Source organism: Gallus gallus, chromosome 1 (genome assembly GCF_016699485.2).
Source record: "Gallus gallus isolate bGalGal1 chromosome 1, bGalGal1.mat.broiler.GRCg7b, whole genome shotgun sequence".
NCBI classification, from domain to species: Eukaryota; Metazoa; Chordata; class Aves; order Galliformes; family Phasianidae; genus Gallus; species Gallus gallus.
In genome coordinates, this window is record NC_052532.1 from 64,495,187 (window position 1) to 64,518,877 (window position 23,691).

Genomic DNA, 23,691 nt, shown 5'->3' on the forward strand with positions numbered 1-23,691 from the left:
ATATCTTTTTACTATGTGTGTTTCCTGCACGGCAATCAAAACAAATGAGGTGTAGTAATTCCCTTGCATTTATGAAGGGAAATGAATAGTGCAGAACAGTCTGTGTCAGTATTGAAACTGAAGATGTGAAAATACAAGGGGAGACAGCCAAGAAAAGCTTTTCTCAAATGGAATTTTCTGAATTTGTAGAGCCGGTAGTTTGATTGTATAAGATGTACAGGTATCAAAGTGATTAACAGCCTGTGTTTAAGCACTGGGAGGTGGATGCAAACTCCTTTTGTACTATGTGACCAGAAGTGTTGAAACACATAAGTAATTCTAAGCTGTAAATCATTTGTTCGGTGTAATGAAGCAATTTCCTGAAAGAAAATAATAATTCATTTCCTTTTTGTCCCTACTGAGCATTTTTCCTTTTTTTAATGCTATTTTTTCATCTACAGTAGTATGCATATAGTCACCCTTTATCTATTCCCATTTCCTTATCTAGCAATAAATAATAGTGCTGCTGAAGTTGTCATAAATTGTTGCTGCTGCTTTAGAAATGTCTGTAAATGATTATGTGTATTTATCTTACAAGAATCTCAGCAACAAGATGGGAAAAAGCATCTAAAACACTACATAAAGAAAACAGTACTTAATCTTGTGTTCAGGTTGGCTTGTTTTTTTTTTTTTTTTTACTTTGTTTATAGTAATCTGGTTCTAAAATAACTGGGTTGTATCGTAACAATTTTTAATGTGAAAAGTCTTATTTGGGAGTATCTTTTTTTTCTTTCTTAGTGTCTTTAAAAAAAAAAAAACAATTTTGCACTTCTGAGGTTGTGTAAGGGAAGATATGTGAATGACTTTAAAAATTCTAGATTTCTTAAATACTGCAGGAAGATATTTTATATCACTACCACAACCTTTCTCTTCCTGTATTCTGGTCTAGTAGGAAAATATTCACTTATCTGGATTTCCTCTTGTGTTGATACATAGAGTAACTGGTCAAGAAAAAGCAAACCAAAGCTAGTTTTGATGGAAGACTTGGTGCATTTTGAAAATGAAGCTAACTAATTTCCTGCCGCTTAGCTTTGTACAATTTCTGCTAGACCACTGTCTCTATACACTCCTGCTTTTTGGTTTCCTCCTGGTTGTTGAGCGAGGTGCTGGTCTCCGGCTCCCAGTCATAATTTGGCTTTACCTGTTTCCGTGGAATGTTTCTCAAGTCATTTTTCTTGTTACTTAAATCTATGGATTTTATTGCTTTTTGATCACAGGCAAGGAATTAATGCTGTAAAATAATATCGTTAAACAGCATGAAGACAGAATCAGTGCTGCAGAGGGTTCTTTTTGCTAATTGCGGATGGATTGAGCAAAGAGGCTAGATGATCTACAGAGCTCCCTTTCAACCTGAACCATTCTGTGATTCTGTATTCTTAACACCAGCAATTAGGCCTAGCCCATCTGATCATCAAAGTTAAATAAATGTGTTACAGAAGCACAGACATTGTCCCCATAGGACATTCTGTCCCTGGTAATGAACTGTGCTGGTCTGTAAGAGGAATTAAAACTTTTAGGAACCCTTCAGTAGTATTGTGGTTAATATTATAATGGCTTTTTTTTCCCCTGTGAATTAATATTTGCTAAACTGTTGAGACTTGCCTAATTTTTAGAAATACTTTAAGGTAGTAAGATCAAGAACAGTAGGGAATGATGGTCTTGAAACCAGAGAAAACAGAGGAAACGTGACCTCTCAGCAACTTGCTCCATTCTTTACAGTTCACCTCTGATTTAAATCATGGTTTTCCACAAGCGTGATCGGTGTCCGTATCTTGAGAATAAAATATGCTGCATCTTTTTTCAGGATCTGTCATCTAAAAGATGAGCAGGCAGACTTAAGAACATTACATGTGACTGTTTCAAGAAGGCAGTGTAGTCTTTTGAAGTATGTGTGCTCAGAGAAAATCTAAATTTCTGTTTATTCTGTGATTTCAAGCAAATGCAAAACTGATCTTATTTCCATCTTTTGGAGATTTCTGAAACAACTTGCTACTATTCGTCTAAGGAAATAATGTAGATTTTTGGTGTTTTTTGGTTTTTTTTTTTAATGATCAGCTCCTGAAACCAAATCCTAATAGACTGAAAGCAGCACCAGAGCTGTGTGAGGCTGATCTGTGCCCTCAGACCTTGCAGATGAAAAGCGCCTCAGTCAGGGTTCAACTTTGGTGTCAGGGTTTATATTGTCTGTCTATGGACTTGAACTCTACATCGTAGGCAATGAATATTTTTAATCAGCTTTATACTCTCTTGTCTGAGATGATTGCAGGCCCATTCAAACTGCAAGCTTTAATTTTCCTCTGGTGCACGTTTGCATATACTGCGTGAGTGGACCATCAAGATTAAATACTCTTAAAAACTTGCAGTGGCTTTAAGACCTGTGATTAAAGTGTTAACGATGGTTGTTTGTTTTTAAACTATTTTTATAAAGTTTCAGCATCTATCTTTACTTCTTGCAAAATAGAATCTGTTGTGAGGGAAAGTCCAAAATATGGGATGTCTGAATGCAGTACCACAATTAAAATGGGTGTCTATACCAACAATTCAGCTGCTTTCCTTTATCAGACTCTTAAATATTTCTAAGTGCTTCCCAGTTGATAATGCATTTACAGGATTGTAACAGGAGCTTGCCAAGCCCTTTTCCTCTTTCAGCAGATTAGGTCACAACTGGGTATATTCTGATTTAAGGATTTTATAAGCATGGTTTCCTTTTAGTTTTACTGAGTAATTAACAGAAGTGTGTGATATTTAATAAAAATTGATGTTTATTAGAGATCTGGTTGTGGAAGCATGTTGACTTGTAAGGCATTGGGAAAATGATCAAGATATCATGGAATTGGTGTAGCTGAAAGCAGTGTTATATTGTTGCATGCCTACATATCATGTTGGCTAAAATAAAAATGGAATTTGCTTCATTGAAAATTGATATTGGGATTCACATAATCTTTAAAATAAGTAAATCATTAATAGTAGCAGATAGGGTATGGGGAAGATATCCCTATAAATTTGACTAAAAGAGAAAACTCTCAAGAGAAACAAGGTGTTTAAGTACTACTGCTAGCACACATCAGGTTTAGATTGCTGATGTGCTTACTTAAATTTGCAAGGAAAAGCAGAGCAATTTCACCAAGCCTCTCTTGAAAGTCTGCAATTGATCCTGAGGTACTAATTTACTGAAATAAAAATGTATGTATGTATATGTTGCATTTACAACTCAGTAAAATTAAGCAGCTTTGATTCTTTGTAGTTGTACAGCAGGAGTTTAATGGAATGATTGAATAGTGTTATAACTTCAGTTAGTGCTTTTTAAAGGATATCTTTGCTGTACGTAGTTTGAGGCTAAGCAGGATTTGGGGTTATATGATGCAGGCATAAAAAATACTAAGCAAGTAGTGTCTTTTAAGAAGCAAGCAGTATTGAGTGAAGATAATCAACAGCTGAGGAGACCAGTAGTAGAAGCAAAGTGAAATGTGAGTTGTGAGAGAATGAGAATCCAATAAATAGGGCTATTTCAGTAATCACCAACCTCTTATTCAAGAGTTGTAACTGAGAAGAGGAAGTAGACGTGACAGTGAAATCATGGAATAGTTGCTCAGAAAGAGTGGAAAGGTGGGGAAGGAATTGCATGCAAGAGGTCATTTGGAAAAAAAAAACTGAGAGGAAGGGGAAAGAGAGCAAGAAGGTTGGGCTTAGGTGCTAAATACTGAAAATAGCAATCAAGCAGCAGATCATAAACTGTAAATTCATAGTGTACTCTTTTGTTTCTTACTATAAGCAAAACAAACCCACAATAAGGTGAAAACTAAGATGGGAAGAATTCTGATGCATAATGTATGGAGGGGGGGATATCGTTAGTCAAGAGAACCATAAACAGGGGGAGATTACAACAATTTTCTAAATAACTAGGTTTTGTGAGGAGAAATTGTCACCTGTCCAGCGAGTATTCCAAACACTGGAAAAAAAAAATAGAAGTGTGTAAATGAATGTGGGATTTATCAGTTTTGTTAGTAGATGTATTGTTTCTGTTAGTAAATGCACAACTATCTCTTAGTGAAACGCAGAGCTTTCTGTATTTTTTCTGCATCTGTGAACTTCAATGGACTCCCATTTGAACTAAAAGTGGGAGGGAGGCTGGACAGAATGACAGGATAGGCAAGGTTGTCAGTGCTTGAGAGATGAAGACATTGTGGGGCAACTTTGCCCTTTTTTCAGTGTACATTCATTGGAGACATCTTGAATTCTTGAAAGTGTGAGAGCCAAGTAAGAGTTCTGTTGGAAATACTTTTGACAGCAAGGTTGTTTTTTGCATAGACCAGATATTGTTTGCATACATAAAAACTGCTTAATTTTTTTGCATGCATTTTTCTCATGTAATATGTAAGAGGATTTTTTTTCAGCGCTTAGTTATTATAAAACATGAGCTATTATTAAAATAAGCTTCTCTTGCAAAATATCTCTGGAATTCATAATAAAATAAAATGGAATCATAAGTCAAAACCAATTTTTGAGTTCATACTTCTCTGTCTAACAGCCTCTCTAAAGTAGTGCGTTTCACTTGTGTTTCTTGCAACATAATAAATCATGAAAGCCAAGGCTTGCAGATCTGAGCTCAGTGATAGGCGTTAGAGATTATTCTCTTGTCTAATGATCTGTGATGAAAACATTTGATGTCTTGATAGCTGTATAAAAACATTTGTAAAGAATTTTTACTTAAAATTGTGCGTAGATTTGTGGATGGTGGCTGAGAATCCTGGCTTTTCTCCAGTCTCCAAATGACAGTATTTGGTGTGCTGAGTTGCTCCAGGTGTTGTGATAGAGTTGTGATCATGCAGTTATACAACCTATGTGTGTATGTCTCTTGTAAGTTCAGGTCAGGTTGCTTCCAGTTCCACAAACCTTTAACATGTATGTATCTATAAGTAAATACCTATTAATAGTTCCTAATCAACTCTTCTTAATGAAACTCAGTGACTTCATACAGTCTAATATAACTAGTCTATATTTAGCAGCAAATAGAACTAGCTCGTTGTATTAGGACAGTTATCTGTGGCTTCTTGTTGCCCTCTCCAAAAGTTAGCTTTTATTTCTTTTACCTTCACTGCCTCTTCAGGAGAGGTTGTAGCATCCTTGTTGCAAGGGACAAGTGGGCTTTTGGGCAGCATTAGTTGGTAGGATGTCTGTGGTCAGTCCTCAAAGGATGGGGACATCCAGTGCTACTTGTCCACAAGCCACATATTGAACCATGCTATTCCAAAGCTTATTTGAATTTAGAAAACAGCATGTAGGGCTTTCACTCCAAGGGTCTTGTGTTACACTAGTTCTTGGAAGCTTTCCAAGTAGTTATCCATTAAGGAGCACTAAGATTTCAAATATCAAATCTGAGACTTACAGATATTTGTGCATTGTAACTGCCTCCTTTTTGTCTTAAACTGTCTCAAACAGCAAATAATGTTTTAGTCATTATATTTTATAATGTATATATAAAGTTGAGGATTTTCTTCAACTGCAGTGCTGTTACCAAGATAGTGTATTTTACACCGTGCTTAGGGCTTAAAATGTAAAAATCTTACGTACATTGATGACACACAGCAAGTTGTTTCACAGATTGCTCCATTTTTGTGGCTGTTATTGAATCTCAGTATCTTGCAAATTCTCAAACGTTACATGTGAAAGAGACCCTCCTACAAAGTTTTGGAAAAAACAACTGTATCAGCTTGGGCAAGAAAAGGCTTTATTTTCACTGAAATACAAATCTGGTTTTGCAAAGATCCAATTGAAAGAAAGGGTTACACTTGCAGGGCAGTAATGCTTAATATTTAGAAACATAAATATCAATAATGATTGAAAAACTGAGTACTGTGAGTTGTATAGAGATGTTCAGGTGCTTTTTCATTGCAGCACTAGCAAGGATACCAAAACTCCTGTGAGTGTAACATCTTTGCTTCATACTAAGAAGGGCCTAAAAGGAAAATCCAGGGAGAAAAGAGCTTTTGCCTGAAAAAAACGAAGCTCATAGCAGATCAAGAAATTGATGGCAGCAGCAACTGCAGACTAAGTGTTGTATTGTTTGCCAAGAAGATCCATAGAGTTTTGCATGCACCTTCCCAAATGTGTGTGTGCCAAAGTATTCTAAATACTCCACTTTTACAGTCACAGTGTATGTGATGCATGTCAGCACTTTGTGCACTTTGAAACTTGCTGTCTCTTTACTCTCCCTTTTATACAGTGTCCCTGATGTTAAATTACTGTACTCGTATGTCTTCCACTGAGGTCTATGGTTCAATCTATGTGGTTGCCAGAGTTGTTTAAAAAACTTAATTGAAAAAAGCCTCATAATTACAGGGTATGACAGTATTGACCAAAAAAATGAAAAAATAAAAATGCTTGCTTGTGCTGTTTACTGTACAATGTGGCATTACAGATTTAGTAAAATATAAGAGTTTGTGCAACCACAGACCACGTTCTTGCTAACAGTTGTGTAGGGACTGCATTTACTTAAAATTTTTCCAAATCCAGACAACTTCTTGTTAGATAATTGTAAGTTACTGCACTTATCTCAGTCAGAAATGAGGCATTCTTGTCTTAGAAAGCAAGAACACAATATAAAAATTGCTGATGTGATTTTTTTGTTATTATTTTTCCATAATTTAAGAATGAAATGCTTCACATAAGTTGAATAAAGTTGGACTACATCCTATAAAAGTTTCCAGTTTAATCTTACCTTCAAGTGTCAGTGAAAAAAAAAAACCATTAAATTAGAGAGGAGAACTTCACTGCTTTTGTAATTTTTTGCTTTACTCATAGCTTTAAAATATTGTTATGAAACATGAAAAATGTATACATTTGCCTCTCTTATGAAATATCTCTATGTACTCTGGGCAAATTTGTGATATAAAGAGATTGCCTATGGATAGATCATCAGACTGCAAATCTTACCTAAGGCTTAGAAAACATGTTAGGAGGCAGATACCTGGTATGCCATTCTTCTGAAATGTGTTCTTCAGTTTTATCAAAAGGAACAGTCTTTCTGAATTAAAGATGAAGAGGTTTGTTGAAAGTTATGTCCTGGTTTATGGTTTTGTTTGTATTCTTTCAGCAAAGTAGAACTCAGCCTTTGCTTTGATGGTCACATTGAGAATGACTAAATGAGAAGGCCTTAGACTTTAGGACCGTATAAATAAAATATAAAGAGAAAGGGCATGAGAGGAGCTTTGAAGTGGTATCTAGCTTTAATTTCAGTGGGAGAAAAGCAGATGTGTTTTTGAGAGTTCTGGTCCCTGCTCCATTTTCATGAGAGGATAGGGAACTCAACCAAATCATACAGTGGAGACACCAATCCAAGTATCCTCACCTTTGTACTTCGGTCTTCCTTGCCACTTCAGCGTGAACTGCTCTGTTCTAGAGGAAAGACTGTCTAACCCTTCAGATTCAATTGCATACACCTTTCTGTACCAGCTGGATTATATATTTTTTTCTATTTCTACTGCTATTAACTGAGTTGATTGCCTATACAAAAAAAAAAAAAAAAAAAAAAAAAAACCTAATACTTCTAAAGATTCAAACAACTTCAAAATGACAAATTTTCCATTTGCTGATTTCACAGTGCTATTGGTACACAGCATTTTTGGGTCAGCAATTCTGTAAAACCAGGCAAAACTAAAACAAACAGTTGGAAAGTGCTGTCCCTGTGTTTCTATCTACGGATAGGATAATATATTTAAATGATCTATTTGAGGGCTTTTTTAGTAGTTCTTGTATCAGTTTTGGCCATCAAAAAGATTGCTGTTAACTGTACATTTACTGAGTAGATTAACCAAGATTTCTTAAACATGTTTAGCATTGGTGACAATAAGTAAAATAGTCTTGCATTTTGTCTTCTGTCTTCTTGTGTCTTGAGTAATGGAAAGGAGAAAGAAAGAGTGGAGTAAGAAGGCAAATAACATGAGTCAAATTCAACTTTGTGGTCATCTTCTAACCTGAACAAGATAAATTCTTTTTCTCTAAGGGCTTGTCCATGTGCCAAAGCTGAGCTACCTGTTAAAGCTTGCAGTTGTTCAAATGATTTTGGAAGAAGAATATAAATTCCAGAGAAAAGGAGGTCAAATTTTCTCGTTCAGTTGTCTCGCACTGAGATAGCTTGTTCAGAGACGTGTTCCATTTTCAGCTATTTCAGTTTGGTTGGGATTTTTTTTCTTTTTTTGGTTGATTGGTTGCTTTATTTCAAATGCTTTTACAGCGGGACACTGCCGGAATCAAGAACAGAGTATTATCTTGATGTGTGCAAGACCTGCAACTTACCTTGCTTCTGCCACATCATCTTCATTCAGTGAAGAAATATGTGTTCCAAGGAATGCCATAGTGTTTCAGCAAGGAGCACATTTCCTTGGAGTCCCAGCATAACCCAGACACCAAACCACTGTTACCTTTCTAAGGGAGCAAAAATTTTTGTTCAGAGAGTGGTGAGGCACTGGCACTGCTGCCCAGAGAAACTGTGGGTGCCCCATCCCTGGAGACGTTCAAGGCCAGGTTGGATGGAGCCCTGGGCAACCTGAGCTGCTGGGTGGCAGCCCTGCCTATGTCAGGGGGCTTGGAACTAAGTGAGCTTTAAGGTCCTTTCCGAGCCAAACCATTCTGTGGTCTTAGTCAGCAGTGTCCATTTCTGGAGTCTAATGCTTCTCAGTGGCAAACTTTAATGGTTAATATTGAATGTTGAGGCTTTGCTCATGAATACTAATAAAATATACAGGGCATTTATTCCCTCTTTGGCTCTGGTGTGTGGCAAGCCATTAATACAAACTGACTCTGGTTGCTGAAATAGTAAAGGTCAGTCAAATCCTTTGGTATAAGCACAGCTGTTTGTGTATATAATTACCCTGCTCTCTCAACACATGTTGTTACCAGTAATTGATTGGTGACTTGTGGAATTACCCTCCTTGGAGAACTTAGAAGCCTTCTGGACTTCATCCTAAGCAACCTGCTCTGTGTGGCTTTCCTTGAGCAGGTAGACCCAAAGAAAGTTAATACGCAGTCTTCTGGCTGCCTTCAGCAAAGTAAATCATTCTTGATCACATGATAAAGTGTGTGTAGACACAGAAATATGCAGAGTCAAAATTCTGAATTGCAGAGTGGAGTTTGCAAAAAAGGGAAAATAAAGTTTGCAGTCACAGAAAATATTTTTGCTTTATTTCCCTTGAGATTCCTTGACAAGATACGCAGCTTGGGTGTAGGCCCAGAGTGAAATTTCTTGAACAACTGTGTAAGTTGAACATGGTAAAGATTGTGAATATTGAATGGTGGCTTTTAATGAAACTTTCTGTAGTCTGCAAGGTTTGGTTTAAAACAAATGCCTTAAACTACTGTTAGGTAGGAGGGTTATGACAACAATTACCAAGATACTCTATATCTTCCACCAGTAATTTGAGAAGTCTTGTCAAAATATCTGTTAAGTAAATGCCAAAAATGCAACGTTTCTGATGAGTAATGAACAAGTTTTAAATTGAACTGTTTAAAGTCTGTTCATCCAGCAAGACATATTAAAGTAATCACACTTCTGTTCAAGCTGAATTCCAGTGTTTGCTTATGAGATTTCACTTCCGTCTCATTTGAAGAGAAAGAAAAATTGTTCTGCCTTTATCTAACCCGAAGAGAAGTAGTGACTATAAGGATCTGGCAGTCTTGACTGGGGAGCAGACTAAACCCCCCACAATTCAGGAGGAAACAGAGACCTGCTACTCCAACTGGACTGCCATAAGTCCATGGGACCAGATGAGATTCACCCGAGGGTGCTGAGGGAACTGGTAGAGGTGATAGCCGAGCCACTTTTCATCATCTATCAGCGCTCCTCGTTGATGGGTGAGGTCCCAGAAGACTGGAGGCTTGCCAATGTGACTTCCATCTACAAGAAGGGCTGCAGAGAGGATCCGGGGAACTACAGGCCTGTTAGCCTGACCTCAGTGCTGGGGTAGGTTATGAAGCAGATTGTCTTGAGGGAGGTCACGCGGCATGTGTGGGACAACCAGGGGATCAGGCCTAGCCAGCATGGGTTCACAAAGGGCAGGTCCTGCTTGACCAACCTGATCTCCTATGATCTAGTGACCCGTCTGGTGGATGAGGGAAAGGCTGTTGATGTGGTCTACCTAGACTTCAGTAAAGCCTTTGACACTGTTTCCCACAGTATTCTCCTGCAGAAGCTGGCAGTCCGTGGCTTGGACAGATACACTCTTGGCTGGGTAAGGAACTGGCTTTGAGGGCTGGGCCCAGATAGTGGTGGTGAATGGAGTGGAATCCAGCTGGTGACCGGTCATGAGTGGTGTTCCCCAGGGGTCGGTCGGTGCTGGGGCCTGTCCTGTTTAATATCTTTATTGATGACCTGGATGAGGGCATTGAGTGCACCCTCAGTAAGTTTGCAGATGACACCAAGCTGGCTGGAAGTGTTGATCTGCCTGAGAGTAGCGAGGCCCTACAGAGGGATCTGGATAGGCTGGACAGCTGGGCTGAAGCCAATGGGATGGGATTCAACAAGACCAAATGCCGGGTCCTGTACTTTGGCCACAATAACCCCAGGCAACACTACAGGCTTGGGGCAGAGTGGCTGGAAGACTGTGTAGAGGAAATGGACCTGGGGGTGTTGATTGACGCTAGACTGAACATGAGCCAGCAGTGTGCCCAGGTGGCCAAGAAGGTCAATGGCATTCTGGCTTGTATCAGAAATAGCATGGCCAGCAGGAATAGGGAAGCAATTGTCCCCATGTACTCAGCACTGGTGAGGCCGCACCTTGAGTACTGTGTCCAGTTGTGGGCCCCTTACTGTAAGGAAGATATTGAGGCCCTGGAGCGTGTCCAGAGGAGGGCAACAAAGCTGGTGAGGGGTCTGGAGCACAGGCCTTAGAGGAGTGGCGGAAGGAGCTGGGATTGTTCAGTCTAGAGAAGAGGAGGCTCAGGGGAGACGTTATTGCTCTCTATAACTACCTGAAGGGAGGTTGTAGTGAGCTGTGGGTCAGCCTCTTCTCTCATGTGACTAGTGATAGGACGAGAGGGAATGTCTTCAAGCTGCACCAGGGGAGATTCAGGCTGGATGTTAGGAAATACTACTTCTCTGTGAAGGGGTGGTCAGGCACTGGAATGGGCTGCCCAGGCGGGTGATGGAGTCACCCACCATGGTGGTGTTCAGAGAGCGTTTGGATGTTGTGTTGAGGGACATGGTTTAGTGAGAACCATTGGTGATGGGTGAGTGGTTGGACTGGCTGATCCTGTGGGTCTTTTCCAACCTTTGTGATTCTATGATCTTTAAAATGCTTTAAGGAATTTTATATCTCACTGGATGTTATTTCATGTTTTATGATTTTTCTTGCCCTTTCTTCATATGTAATGTCAGCTACATTTCTATATGTCCAAAGTCAGTTTGAGGAGTACAGAAAACCATATTTTGTACAAAAACATTGTGTTACTACTGGATTACTGACTCACTGTATGATTTGAGACTGGAAAAAAAACAAACATTGCTAAATAGATTTCTGTTTCTGTATCCTCCCTTTTGTTTATTCTTTTCCTCCTCTTATCTGTTTTCCCTCCTGGCTTTGTATGACCTGCCCATGGGATTGTCAAATCCTGCCTGTTCCTGTGTCAGCATGTGCCAGGTGTACTCGCACAGTACCTGGGATATGACACCTCTGCAGCAGACCTGATTACTGTTGGTGCTTGAGCAGGAGTCTTGGTCCCTTTCTTTGTGCAGTACTGGATCTCAGCAGATAGCTAGCTGTCAGGGTTTAACACAACCATCATAATTTTTGCAGAACTTACAGACAGCCGGCTCATCTCCATTTATTTTCAGTTTGGTATGTGTTTCTGAAATGTCTGACTGAATGAGAATTAAGTTTTTGGAAGTTCAAAAAAAGAATGTAAGAAAACTCAGTTCATTTCTTAGGAATATTTTGGAATTCTCTTCAGTGTGGGCCATTTTCACTTTAAAGTTGTTATAGGATCGTGGCAATTAGGAATGGTACAAACATGCTCCAGTGGTCTCCCTCCATTCCACTTACTGTAATACATGAGCTTCTGTAACAGAAGCTGCTTTGGAAGCTGAACTGAGAATCCTGAATTTACTGAAAAGATAAAGGTTACTTGCCAGAGTTTGTTAGCTCATTAGCTATGCTCCATAACGTGTCTATCCATTTAGGTATTTCTAGGTTTATAAATTCCACTAAATTTCAGCATGGGGAGGCAGTGCAAAGAACGGGGTTATGTTTCTAATCTAACATCTTAGGTTTATGCAGGTTTATTCAGCTATCCGCTGTTCATGGAAGAAGCGTGAATATTTTATGGGTTTTTTTGAATGAAGTTAACTTGTAATTAAGTTATGCTCCAAAGCTGCAAAATGATTATGAACAAAAGGAATGTTCAAGAGCCTGCGGAATGTTAAGATAGCCTTATGAAGTCTCTGTTGTTTCAAGAAGCAGGAAGAGCAGAGTGCATAACATTTGCAAAATGAGTTGTGCTTCATAGTTGTGAAAGCCGAAAAGGTTAGGCAAACAGACAGTAAAAGAGGGAGCTGCTAGGGAAAATGTGGCATTTAGAGCTCATGTCCTTTTTGTGCCTCTTCAGCTATCTTGCAGCTAAAGCACACTTTTCTCATCCAGGTTTGTTCTCTGTCCACAAATATTTTTAAGGCTGAACTTGGGGTGAAAAAGGCATAGTATCATATAAGGCCCTACAGATTGTATCCTGTGTCCTTTGCGAAAGTAAATATTTTAAAGGGAATTATTATTTCTTCATTATTTACAGTGCTGCGTTCAGTTACTGTTGTTTTACTCTTTGTATTAAATGCTTCTCTGATTATATAAAGTGTTAAAAGTATAAGTGAGGTGAGTTTGTTTTCAAATAACTTGAATATACCTGATTAATACACCTTCATTCTGTGCTCATTGCCCTTTCCTAGTCTGATTTCAGCTTCTGTGCTTTTTAATCACTGAACCAAGTTCAGATTTCATCAGCACACCTGTCCTGCTCCACCCCTACATCTGAGGAAAGCTGTTCCCATGGGTTGTTGCATTTCAGGCCTTGACTTCTCACGGTGTCCCAGGCTGGTTGCTGTGCCAGCTGGCAGCTCTGCACTTTCATGCATGCTTGCTCATGACATGGCTGAGGCTGCGAGGCCTTGAAACTTATAGGAAAGTCCCGGTCTGTAGCAGGACCAGCATATAAGAGACATCCAATTGGCATGTCCTGTAGGCAGTTACAGAGGACCACTTCTCCCCTTTGCTCCCGTCCCCTCTTGGGCTGGATGGCTCAAGTCAAAACATTTCCTTCGTGAGTGGCAGCAGCTGAGAGCTGTTGAATTTCTGCAGTTTCTTTCATGTTCTTGGAGCTGCTGTGATCTAGCAACAGCTGCAGCTCAGGAGAACAAGATATTGTGCCGGGTTTGGTGTGTACCGGTGAGGGCAAAGACCTATGCCGACAGGTTCCTTGGTGCTGTGAAGCAGTGTGTTGGGTTAGAGACATCAACTAAAGCAGACCTTGAGCGTGACATAGCTCTGTTCCAATTGCTGAATATTAATCTGCATTATCTGAAGATTTTAAATGCGTAACTTCATTTTCACTGCTTTGATATACTTGATATAGTGGCTTTATATAGCTGAGTTGGAAAACTAAAAAATTTGTGCCTAAGAGTTGTTCCTTATCTCACCTCTACAGTCATAATGAACGAAAAGTAACCTGCAAACATCCAGTAACGGGACAGCCATCGCAGGACAACTGTATTTTTGTTGTGAATGAACAGTAAGTGACTACAAAATACATGTTTTAAAACTTTCTAACATTTAAATAAGCTTCTGTGATTGCTAATTGTGATGTTTATTTTTTTTTCCAAGTCAAATTACCATGTATATAATTTCATTTGTTTAAATTAATTGAAAGTAATATTAAATACTTGATACTATATTTTTGTTTATAGTTAAAAGCCATAACCCAACTTGGTTACACTGTAGAAATGTATTCTGTTTAACTGTGTGGATTTCCATTTGTCACTTCACATATTCTATAGTGTTAGCAAACAATGTATTTATTATGTAGTAATCCAGTAGACTTCCAACAAGGAATCCATTTTTGAATCTTATAGGCACAATCAAGCGTGTTTAATTTATCTTGTTTTATCTGATAGTTTTTCTTCTGTTGGTTATTTTCTTGATCTTTTCTGAAGAGGCATTTTCTGAATCATTGGGTAATAGCATGTATTTGCTATCTTTGCATTAATTTTATAGCTTACACAACAAAACGCAAAGGTGAGATGATATGCATGATAGTCATACCTGACTTTAAGATGCTATATGTAGCTGGGTGTTGGGTGTCCTATTTACCACCACTGCTGCAACACCTGTTACACTGTGACGAGAGTGGCAACTGCCAGAACTACAGTATGTGAAATTGCGCAAATGTGTGTATTCTGAAGGAGAAGAGACTTAGACTGGGTCGTTAACTCAGAGGGTGGTGAGGCTCTGGAACAGCTGCCCAAAAAGCTTGTGAATACCCCATCCGTGGAGACATTCGAGACCAAGTTGGGTGGGGCCCTGGGCAACTTGGTCTGGTGGATGGCAGCCCTGCCCGTGGTAGAGGGGTTGAAACTGAGGGTGGGCTTTAAGGTCTCTTCCAACCCAAACCATTCTATGATTCTGTGAAGTGAGGCAAAGCCATATGCGGCTTTGGAGAGCATTTCTTCCTATTTCTATATCAAAGTGTTTTTCATTCCCACCAACAGCATAAGCTAATAAAGAAATCCTATTTTAAACATCTTAAATTCATCTGTGACAGATTTAAGATTAAAACACAGCGCAGGTAACTTTACAATGAAGTGTGAACTGCTTTCAAATTGAAAAAGTAGGACGCAGCTTGTATTAGGTTACGTCTGGGGGTGCTTTTTAATAGCAGTGTGCATACACAGCATGTTCTAGTGCTATTACATATTCTATTTTCAGGACTGCTGCGGCAATGACGTCTGAAGAAAAGAAGGAGAGACCTGTAAGCATGATATGTGAAGCAACTAACTATAATCTGACATCAGATTATGCTGCTCATCCAATGAGCCCTGTGGGCAGAGTAAGTCTCTATGTCCAAATTAAGTTAAAATTAAAATGATTCAGTTATATCACAAAGTACTAGGCAGTGTTATGTTAGTATTCCGTTTAAAAAGAGAAATGAAGCGTATTATCTTTTTTAGGGCACTCGGTTCCTATTATGTTTAATTTCGTAACTGAGGTGTTTGAAACAAATTATCAGAGAAGTTGCAAATTTCATCAGATACCTCAGATCATTTGACTTGCACACACGTTGTTTACAGAATTTAACCTTTCTAATCAATTAAGTGTGAATGAGCAATCTTGGGTAACTGCTCAGACATCTGGTTGTAAACATTGTTATGGAAATTGCTAGATACACAATTGACTAGATTTCTTTTGGTAAAATACAGAGAATTCTAATTGTAAATGATGTGGTTACTGAAGACATGGAAGGTGATACTGTGGTAAAATAAAAGGGCAGGTATCATGATTTGCTGACATTGAACCAGAAATCCTGGTTTTTGAGAAAATTTCTCGGAGGAATCCTGGAGATTCCTTAACTACCTTAATTTGTGTCCCACCTTCCCCATTTAACCAGCTGCTCAAAAGGTTAAGGTCAATATCCAAATGCTTATCCAGAGGATGGGTTCAATTATATCTATTTTAACCTCACTGGCTTTATCCAACAAGCTTATTGTGTGCATTTTTTCCACTTTTTTTTCTTTTTCTTTTCCCTGAGCTTTCATGTAAGGAAAATGCACTTGCTACAAAATCAATAATTTCATTAAGTTTCATCACAGCTGTGATCACTGATGACAGGCACAAGCCCCATAACATCTTCTACCAAGCAATCATTTACAACAAGGGGAAAAATAATATATTTTTATATTTATGGAAAACCTTAATGGTGAGAAATGCTTTTTGGCAGATTAATCCACTTTATAAGAGAAAATAATGGAATGTGCTTTTAATTGAGTAGATTTCTTTTTTTGAATGATTGAAATAAGTTGTTTTCCATTTGTCAGAAAAGGAACACTATAGGATTTCTTGAAGTGCATTTTTGAAACACCTTTTTTGCTGTTGTTGTTTTAAACGTAAGTCAAGGATTCTCATGTTTTAAGACATTAGAAAACTGTTATTTAATGAGAAGAACCCTCTAGCTTTCAAACTATGCTTTAATCTGTTGTTGCTGGGGGGAAAAAAAAGAGGAGCTGCAGATAAGTTATAAACAGAAACCAAACCCATAATCTCAAATTTTGTACAGTCATGTTTCCATCCATGCAGGAAAGCCAGCTTAAAAAGCAGAAAGAGCTGTTAGAGTTGTAACAGTGTTATAGATCGTAATAATAGTTACACAGAAAATGAGTTACAACAGAACCAGCTAGGAAGTGCTTTTGGATTAAATCTAAGCAGCTAATTCCAGTTTAGGAGCATATGTTTTACAAACATATTTTCATAATCCCCTTTCAGAAGGATAGTTTGAAATGCTCTCTGGCCTGTTTGTTTCACTGTGTTCAAGATGGAAATCGAGATTGCTACGGGCCAATTATTGTAATTTCTTTCCATTCTTTGATTAATGACACTTCACCTTCCTTTGGAAACTCCTATTTTTTTGAAGAAAGACTTCTGTGCTACTCTTCGTTCCTCTTGTCTATTTGTTATACTTGTTAAATGCATTTAAAATATTAATGATTCGTGTGCCTGTATGTGCAATTACTGTGCATCAGTTTTCACATGTAATCTTATCTGAATTACTGTAACACCATTTTAAAAGCTTTGCTTTCAGAATATAAATAATTTGTAACTGTTCCACAGCTAACATTTAGTCAACTTCCGGTGGTTCTTTAAGGCTAATGGTTTAAATTGCCTTTAAAGATGACTAAATAGAAATTCCCTACAGTTTGTATCTAGATGCAACAACTGATTTTCTTCTATGTTTTTATTTTTCACTTCTCCCAACAGTACAGAGTAAAATTCGTAGCTATTTTATCAACATTTGAATATAATACATAGTGGCTCTGTCTATTGCTGTGCTTTAGGAGGAGTAAAATGTTGGTGAGGAATTAAGTCACAGAACAGCCCATGCCTACTTTTTTTAGGTATTCCTATTTTCAAAGATAACTCATGATTGGACCAAATATTGGAAGATAATGAGGAATGGAGGTCAAGTTTATACTAAAACTAAAATTTCAGATAGTTGAGTGGTGTAGAAGTATGTGCTCCCTTTCATGAATGTTTATTGATCCAGAGTAGGCATGATGCTTGGATAAGTTTCTGTTTTATAGCAGAAAGACTTCTGAAGTCTGTTGCTGTTCAGACGTTTGAATGAGGTGAGACAGAAATCGATCTCAGATAAAAGTCTTATTACTGCTCTTTCTTTCCCACTAGATAAAGCATGGTAGTCAAAGATTGCACTACAATCCTGGGCAGAGTAGTCTCTTAAGTACTACTTTCTTCCTTGTTGACTTGAACTGTCTCTAAATTTGAAACCAACAGACCCATGACTGTAGAAAAGATCTACACAGGTTTAATGGCTGCTAGAGACATATATATTTCTACCTTTCCTTTTAAAGTGAAGTCTTCTTTTTTTAAGTGTTAAAATCACTACCTAGACCAATATGGTTCCATGCTCTGAAATGAATTTTGGGGCTCAGTTTTTTCATATGTAGATAAAGTAAGGCATGTTACTAGCCCCTCTCCACAGCTCATCTCCCTTGCCCTGGTTATCTGCAGAACCATGCTAACAATTTTCTCACCGTAAGTGGAATGAAGTCTCTATTACAGCTAGGATATGTCAAATTGTTTATATGTATATCACTTTATATGTATTTCACAGAGTCCTCGAGGCAGTCCAGCTTTAAATAACTAGTTTCAGTACATCAGTGCATGTCTGATTGGGATTCAGTTTAACCAGAAATAGTCATGAGATGCATCCACATTAGCAAATAGCACAGTAAACAGGAGCGACGTGCAGGGCAGTACTGGAGCTTAAGACCAAACAGCTGTACTGTGCTTTTGTGGTTTATCTTCAGGCTAGTCCTTATGCATTTTACATTTTAGTGTTATCCAAAATAAATAGAGTTTGCTCTACTAAGCAAACTAAAGCACAGTAAGGGGGAATGGTTGGGAGATTATTTTCAAGAGCAACCTCCTAATCCAAGCTAAAGTGGTGAGGCAGAAACCCACTCAGTTCATGGAAGGCTGCAATATTGAAAGGCACCAAAATTGCCTGCAAAATACAGAAGGCAGGACTATGTTGGCTTGTGGTTTGGAGGATAATTTAAGCCTTAAATGCTAGAAATATCTTTTTAAGCAGAAGTTGAAAACTACAAAAAATTAGTATCCCTTTCTTTTGCATTTACATTCAGAAGTTTCTCGAGCCTTGTTGTTAAATAAGTTTAGCATTGCTCATTTTTATGTCAGTTGAAGAGCATTTTTAGGTATAGTTAGCATTTCTGAAGCTGGGGAAGAAGAATCATGTAAATTCGGTGTCCACCAGCAGCTAAATTCAGAGAATAGCAGCTGAAACAGCCATTAAGTATGCAGCCCCAGCTACTGAATGAGCTGTTGCCCAGAGTTCAAGACTTTTCTGGTGTTTGTTTTCTTCACGCTGGGGAAAGAGTAAATATCACTGATTGGATTTCCTGGCTTCTTTCTTAGTACTGGCATTGTGCAGAGTCCTGTAGGTTCTGATTTGAGATATCACTGTTCTGGGGATCGTTCCTCAGAATTGATCTAATTATACAAAATGTGACTAAGTTTGTTGTTCTGTTTCCTTCTACAGCTTCCATCTAGTGGTCAGTAGTTAGAGCTGTCATTCATTAGCCTTCTTTCTTTTGGCTTTCTCCAGAAGCTGGAGCTATGCAATATGTCCTCTGTGTACAGTGTTTTAATCCTTCCATTACTGATAATTTCTTTTATTTGTGTGTTTCTCATTATGTCAGGTTTGTGTGTGAAGGGAACATGAGATGGACAGGGATGCCAGATGTAAAGGGAGGAGGAGATGGCCTAAGAAGTTTGAAAACTGATAATTAGTTTGTATGAGCACCTATAATGTTTAAATATCCTAAAATAATCATTGTCTTTGAGGCTTAGAAATTGTATACAGATATTCTCATTATGAAATATATGGTAAAATAATCACAAATCACCAAAAGTGTTCTCCGTATTTGCTAAAATTAGAAATTAATTGTGATGCTCTATTTAGTTAATGGACATTTGTATTCACAGTTGGTAAGATGTATAATTAACCCATTAAGTCTTTGCTCAGAACTCAGTGAAACTAAAGTCAATTTGTTTTGTTTTTTTTTTTCTTATCAGACTTATCTAAGAGAAATCTATTTAAATTATCTGAATTTGCTAGTAGACTTGAAAGACTGATTTTTGTTTCCAGAAGCATCCTTAATGTGTTAGCCATGTAACAAGCATAGGAAGTTTCAAACTCTCTTAAGAGCTTCTGAACTTTAGAGAAGTTATGAGCATTACAAATAACTTCTGATGAAAATCTTGGCACAGCTTTTGTGTAATATGGCAATATAGTAGCCATAGAGGTTAACCTAGATGTCTGTATGGATGTATAAACAGACTGGGAGATGAGAGGCAGGAGAGCAGCCCCACAGAAAGGGATCTGGGGGTTCTGTCTGATGCCAAGTTGGACGTGAGTCAGCAGAGTGCCCTGTCAGTCAAAAGGGCCAACTGTGCCCTGGGGTGCATCAGATCCAGCACCAACACCAGGCATGGGAAGGTGTTGTTCTCCTCTGCGCTGTGCGGCCTCATCTCGAGCTCTTAGTGCAGGTTTGGGCACCACAACACAAGAAGGACGTAAGAGAGACAGGTTCTGCACCAGAGGGCAGTGGACATGGAACAGGCTGCCCAGGACAGCGGGCACAGCCCCAAGCCTGGGAGCCAGGAATTGCACTCACTGATCCTTGTGGGTCCCTTCCAACTCAGGATATGCTGTGATTCTATGGTGTAGATTTACTTTATATAATGTGCTCTGAATTATTAGGTGTTCCCTGTATTTTCCTTTTTTATACCTGCATGTTGTACTTCTCTTGTGTTCTTAAAAACTTTGGTCTATTTTGCACTGGTAGAATTTTCCACATGAAAATATGAAAGATTTTACTTTCATTTTGAATTAGGACTTCAATGCTTACTCTTTCTTGCTTTCCAAACAGAGCCGAGTCAAATTTCTGTCTCCAAGGGAAATTAAAAGCACTTTGGTTGTTCTTATATTCCCTCCTGATTCTTCAAAAAAAGAAACACAAAATGACCTTCTTTCATTGTGTTGCAGGCTTCAGACAAACACACACACTTTTTGTAATGTCATTCTTTTTTAGACTAAGCTATACTGTATCCTCCAGTAAATGCCATCATTGACAAAAGCTTCACATTGTTCTTAATTGCAGCTTTCAGTTTGATTTTTAACTCACTATGGAATTCTCTAACATATGTATAAACAACCATGCAATTCGCTGAGGCATGTTGAATTTTCGTAGAGAAACCTCATACTCTAATTTTCAACAAAAATTGAGTGTGTGTCCAGCTTTTCCATTTGAGCATCTCATTTAGGAACTTTGCATAACCTTATGATTAGTCTCAGCAGTAGCGATGGGGAAGCTGAAGCACAGGGTTATACTGTATAAATTAAAATAGTGGGATTCGAGCAGAGCCAAGCACACAACATAGAAAACTTATGTGGGCTTTCCTTCTTCTGCAAAATGGGGATGCTCAGCGGTATCTCATTGCAGGGTCTTTAAGGCACCAATCATATGGAAATTAAAAAATAAACGTGCAGCTTATTTAGTTGAAGAGCAAACTTTCCAAATGTAGACTGAAAAGAATGAAATGCGAATTGGCCAATCACTGCACATTTCTTTATGCCTTTTCCGATTTGTTTTGTTTTCTCAAGTAAAAGAAGGATGAAATCATCTGTGATCATTGCATAGCTGTAAGGATATAAAAGATGTGAGCAACTATAGAAGTGACCACTGGAGATTCAGGACAAAAGACTCAAAGTAGGCCTTAGTGCAAGCAGGTAAAATACTGAATATTCAAGCCATCCAAGAGATTTATAGAGAGAAGGTTCTTAAAGGAGAAGAAAGAATTTTAGAAAGTTGCTGCGTGCTTTAGGAAAGTGGGAGACTCAAGAAAAAGCCTTTGAAAATTATGTCCTGTTGAAATCTTATCATGTTTCGTTCATTAAGTCCTTGTTACAAGCAGGAAAGATTACAATTTTCTTGTCCAGGTGATGTAATTTTTTGTAGTTGCAGTAGTTCTGTTAGAAGGAACTAAAACTACACCTTGGTAGATTTGCTACCTGCCTGATAAGAAGATCACATAGGTATTTGTTTTTTCTTCTTTTAATAAATAATTAAAACCTGTAAGTATGTCTTGGGTTTTGTCTTTAAATGTTATGCAAAGGGAAAAAAAAAAAAAAAAGGAAATGCTGAAGCCAGCAGAACCATTGTGATTATGTATCTATAAAAGGAATACAGTTTATGTTCTGCAGTCCTCCAGAGAGATGTGTAAGAAAAAGATTTAGAAAAAACATGAAAATGCATTATGATTTTTCTACAGATATTGATATGATGTTTTCTTTAACCTGTTCAATTTAATTTAGACATCACGATCATCAAAGAAGGTTCATAACTTTGGAAAGAGATCAAACTCAATAAAGAGAAATCCTAATGCACCAGTTGTCAGACGTGGCTGGCTCTACAAGCAGGTATTATTCCCCTTCTTATCTTTGGAGTGGGTTTTTTTGTTGGTTGGGTGGTGGTGTTGTTTTTTTTTTTTCCGGTGAGTTGTATAATGTACAAAAGCCAATCATTTGGAAGTAAACTAATGTGATGCATTTGATCTTTCCTATTTAGTGGCAGCGTACCCAACCTACTGTAGATTTTCTAGTCAGCAGTACCAGATCACTTGCATTTTTCTTGCCTTGCAAGAGACAACAAAACCAACTCAGTCATATTTGGTATATGTTTTTTAAATCCACTAAGAACCTGTTTAGAACTTGGCATTTAAACTCTACCGAGGCACACTGTATATACAATTTTGAATATATTTCATCATTTACTGTCCCTTATAGAATAGAATGACCCAGGTAGCTTCCTGGATGCTGCTGATGAGTCAGTTTTAAAAATTTCTATCTAAACAGATAGAAAATTTTATAGTAGCAGAATTCTTTAGTAGTAAGTATACATTAGGTGTAGATTTTTCTGTGTTTAGATACTCCTGTGGCCTCTGTGCTCTGTGTTACTATTATAGAGTCAATTTCAATGTAGTAATTTCTTAATGAAGAAAGAGTAACTATAGTTTAAGATCACAGAGATGTTAAGGTTGAAGTGTCCTCTTGATCATCTGCTGCAACTTCCCCTGCTTAAGAAGGGTCAGTTATTGCCAGTTTCCAGGAGCTGTATCCAGACAGGTTTTTAATCTCCATAGATGGAGACTAAGCAGAACCTATCTGGGCAATCTGTACCAGCATTTAATCATTCTCATAGTAAGTTAAATAAATAAATAAGCTTTGCTCAGATGGAATTTCATGGTTTTAAATCTGTGCCCAGTGCCTCTTGTCCTGTCACTGGGCACCACTGGGAAGATTTTGGCTCCATTTTCTCTGTACTCACCCATCAGGTATTGATAAAACTCCCTCTGAACTGCCTTTTCTCTAGACTAAACAGGCTTCAGTCTCTCAGCCTCTCTTCACACAAAGGATGCTTAAATCCCATAGTGGTCTTTGAGGCCCTTTGCTGTATGCCAGTATGTCCACATCTCTAGACCCAGTGCTGCAGATAAACCTCAGAACCGCTGAGTAGAGAGTGTCCTCCCTGTACCTCCTGGCAGCACTCCTGATGCTGTCCAGGATGCTGTTGTCCTCCGTTGCCACAAGGGTGCACATGGCTCATGATCAGCTTGTTGTCCACCAGGACCCCGCCATCTATCTCTGCAGAGCTCATTTGCAGCTGATCAGTCCCAGTGTGTGATGGTGCCTTGAGTTATTCCTCACCAAATGCAGGGCTTTGCATTTTCCGGTGTTGAACTTCATGATTCTTCTCTGCCCAGTTTTCCTGCCTGCTGAGGTCCCACTTGAATGGCAGCAAAACCATCTGGTACATCAACCACTCTGCACAGTTTTACCATCTGCAAACTTGCTGCGTGTGCACTCTTTTCCAGTGTCTAGGTTGTTAATGAAGAAGTTAAAATGTGTTGGCCACAGTGTTAACTCCTGGGGTACCTCACTAGTAACTGGCCTCACCAGCTGCTGATGACTGCCATCTGGGCCTAGCATTTCAGCCAGCATTCTGTCCACTGCACTGTCTAAATGCATACCATTGGACAGGATTTCTATGTAGGATGGTTTAAATGCTGAGGTGTTTGACTGTGTTTTGTAAGAAATGGTTGCTATATGTTTCTGTGTTGTTAATTGAAAGATAATTTACTCATGAGTTTCAGTAATAGATATTGTCTTCAAAAATCCACAGACTCAAAAACTTACAGTAAAAGTCGGTGCTGACTTCTGTTTGTAATATAATCACTTTCTTAGCATATTCATATATTCACAGAGAACAATCAGTTTTGTTTCATCCAGTGTGTGCTATGG

General features: G+C 38.3%; 1 protein-coding gene across 26 annotated transcripts in view; it reads left to right on the forward strand.

Moving 5' to 3' along the window:
- Positions 1-23,691, forward strand: part of PLEKHA5 (pleckstrin homology domain containing A5) — a 170,768-nt gene that overhangs the window by 86,005 nt on the left and 61,072 nt on the right. For 25 of the 26 annotated variants that reach the window (XM_025141874.3, XM_015291916.4, XM_040655828.2 and 22 more), the window contains 3 exons: positions 13,726-13,809; positions 15,003-15,123; positions 21,706-21,810. In XM_025141874.3, coding sequence (XP_024997642.1) covers positions 13,726-13,809; positions 15,003-15,123; positions 21,706-21,810 — 310 coding nt within the window. Of the gene's footprint in view, positions 1-13,725; positions 13,810-15,002; positions 15,124-21,705; positions 21,811-23,691 lie in introns of those variants that run through there. The other variant, XR_003071195.3, reaches the window with a different exon arrangement.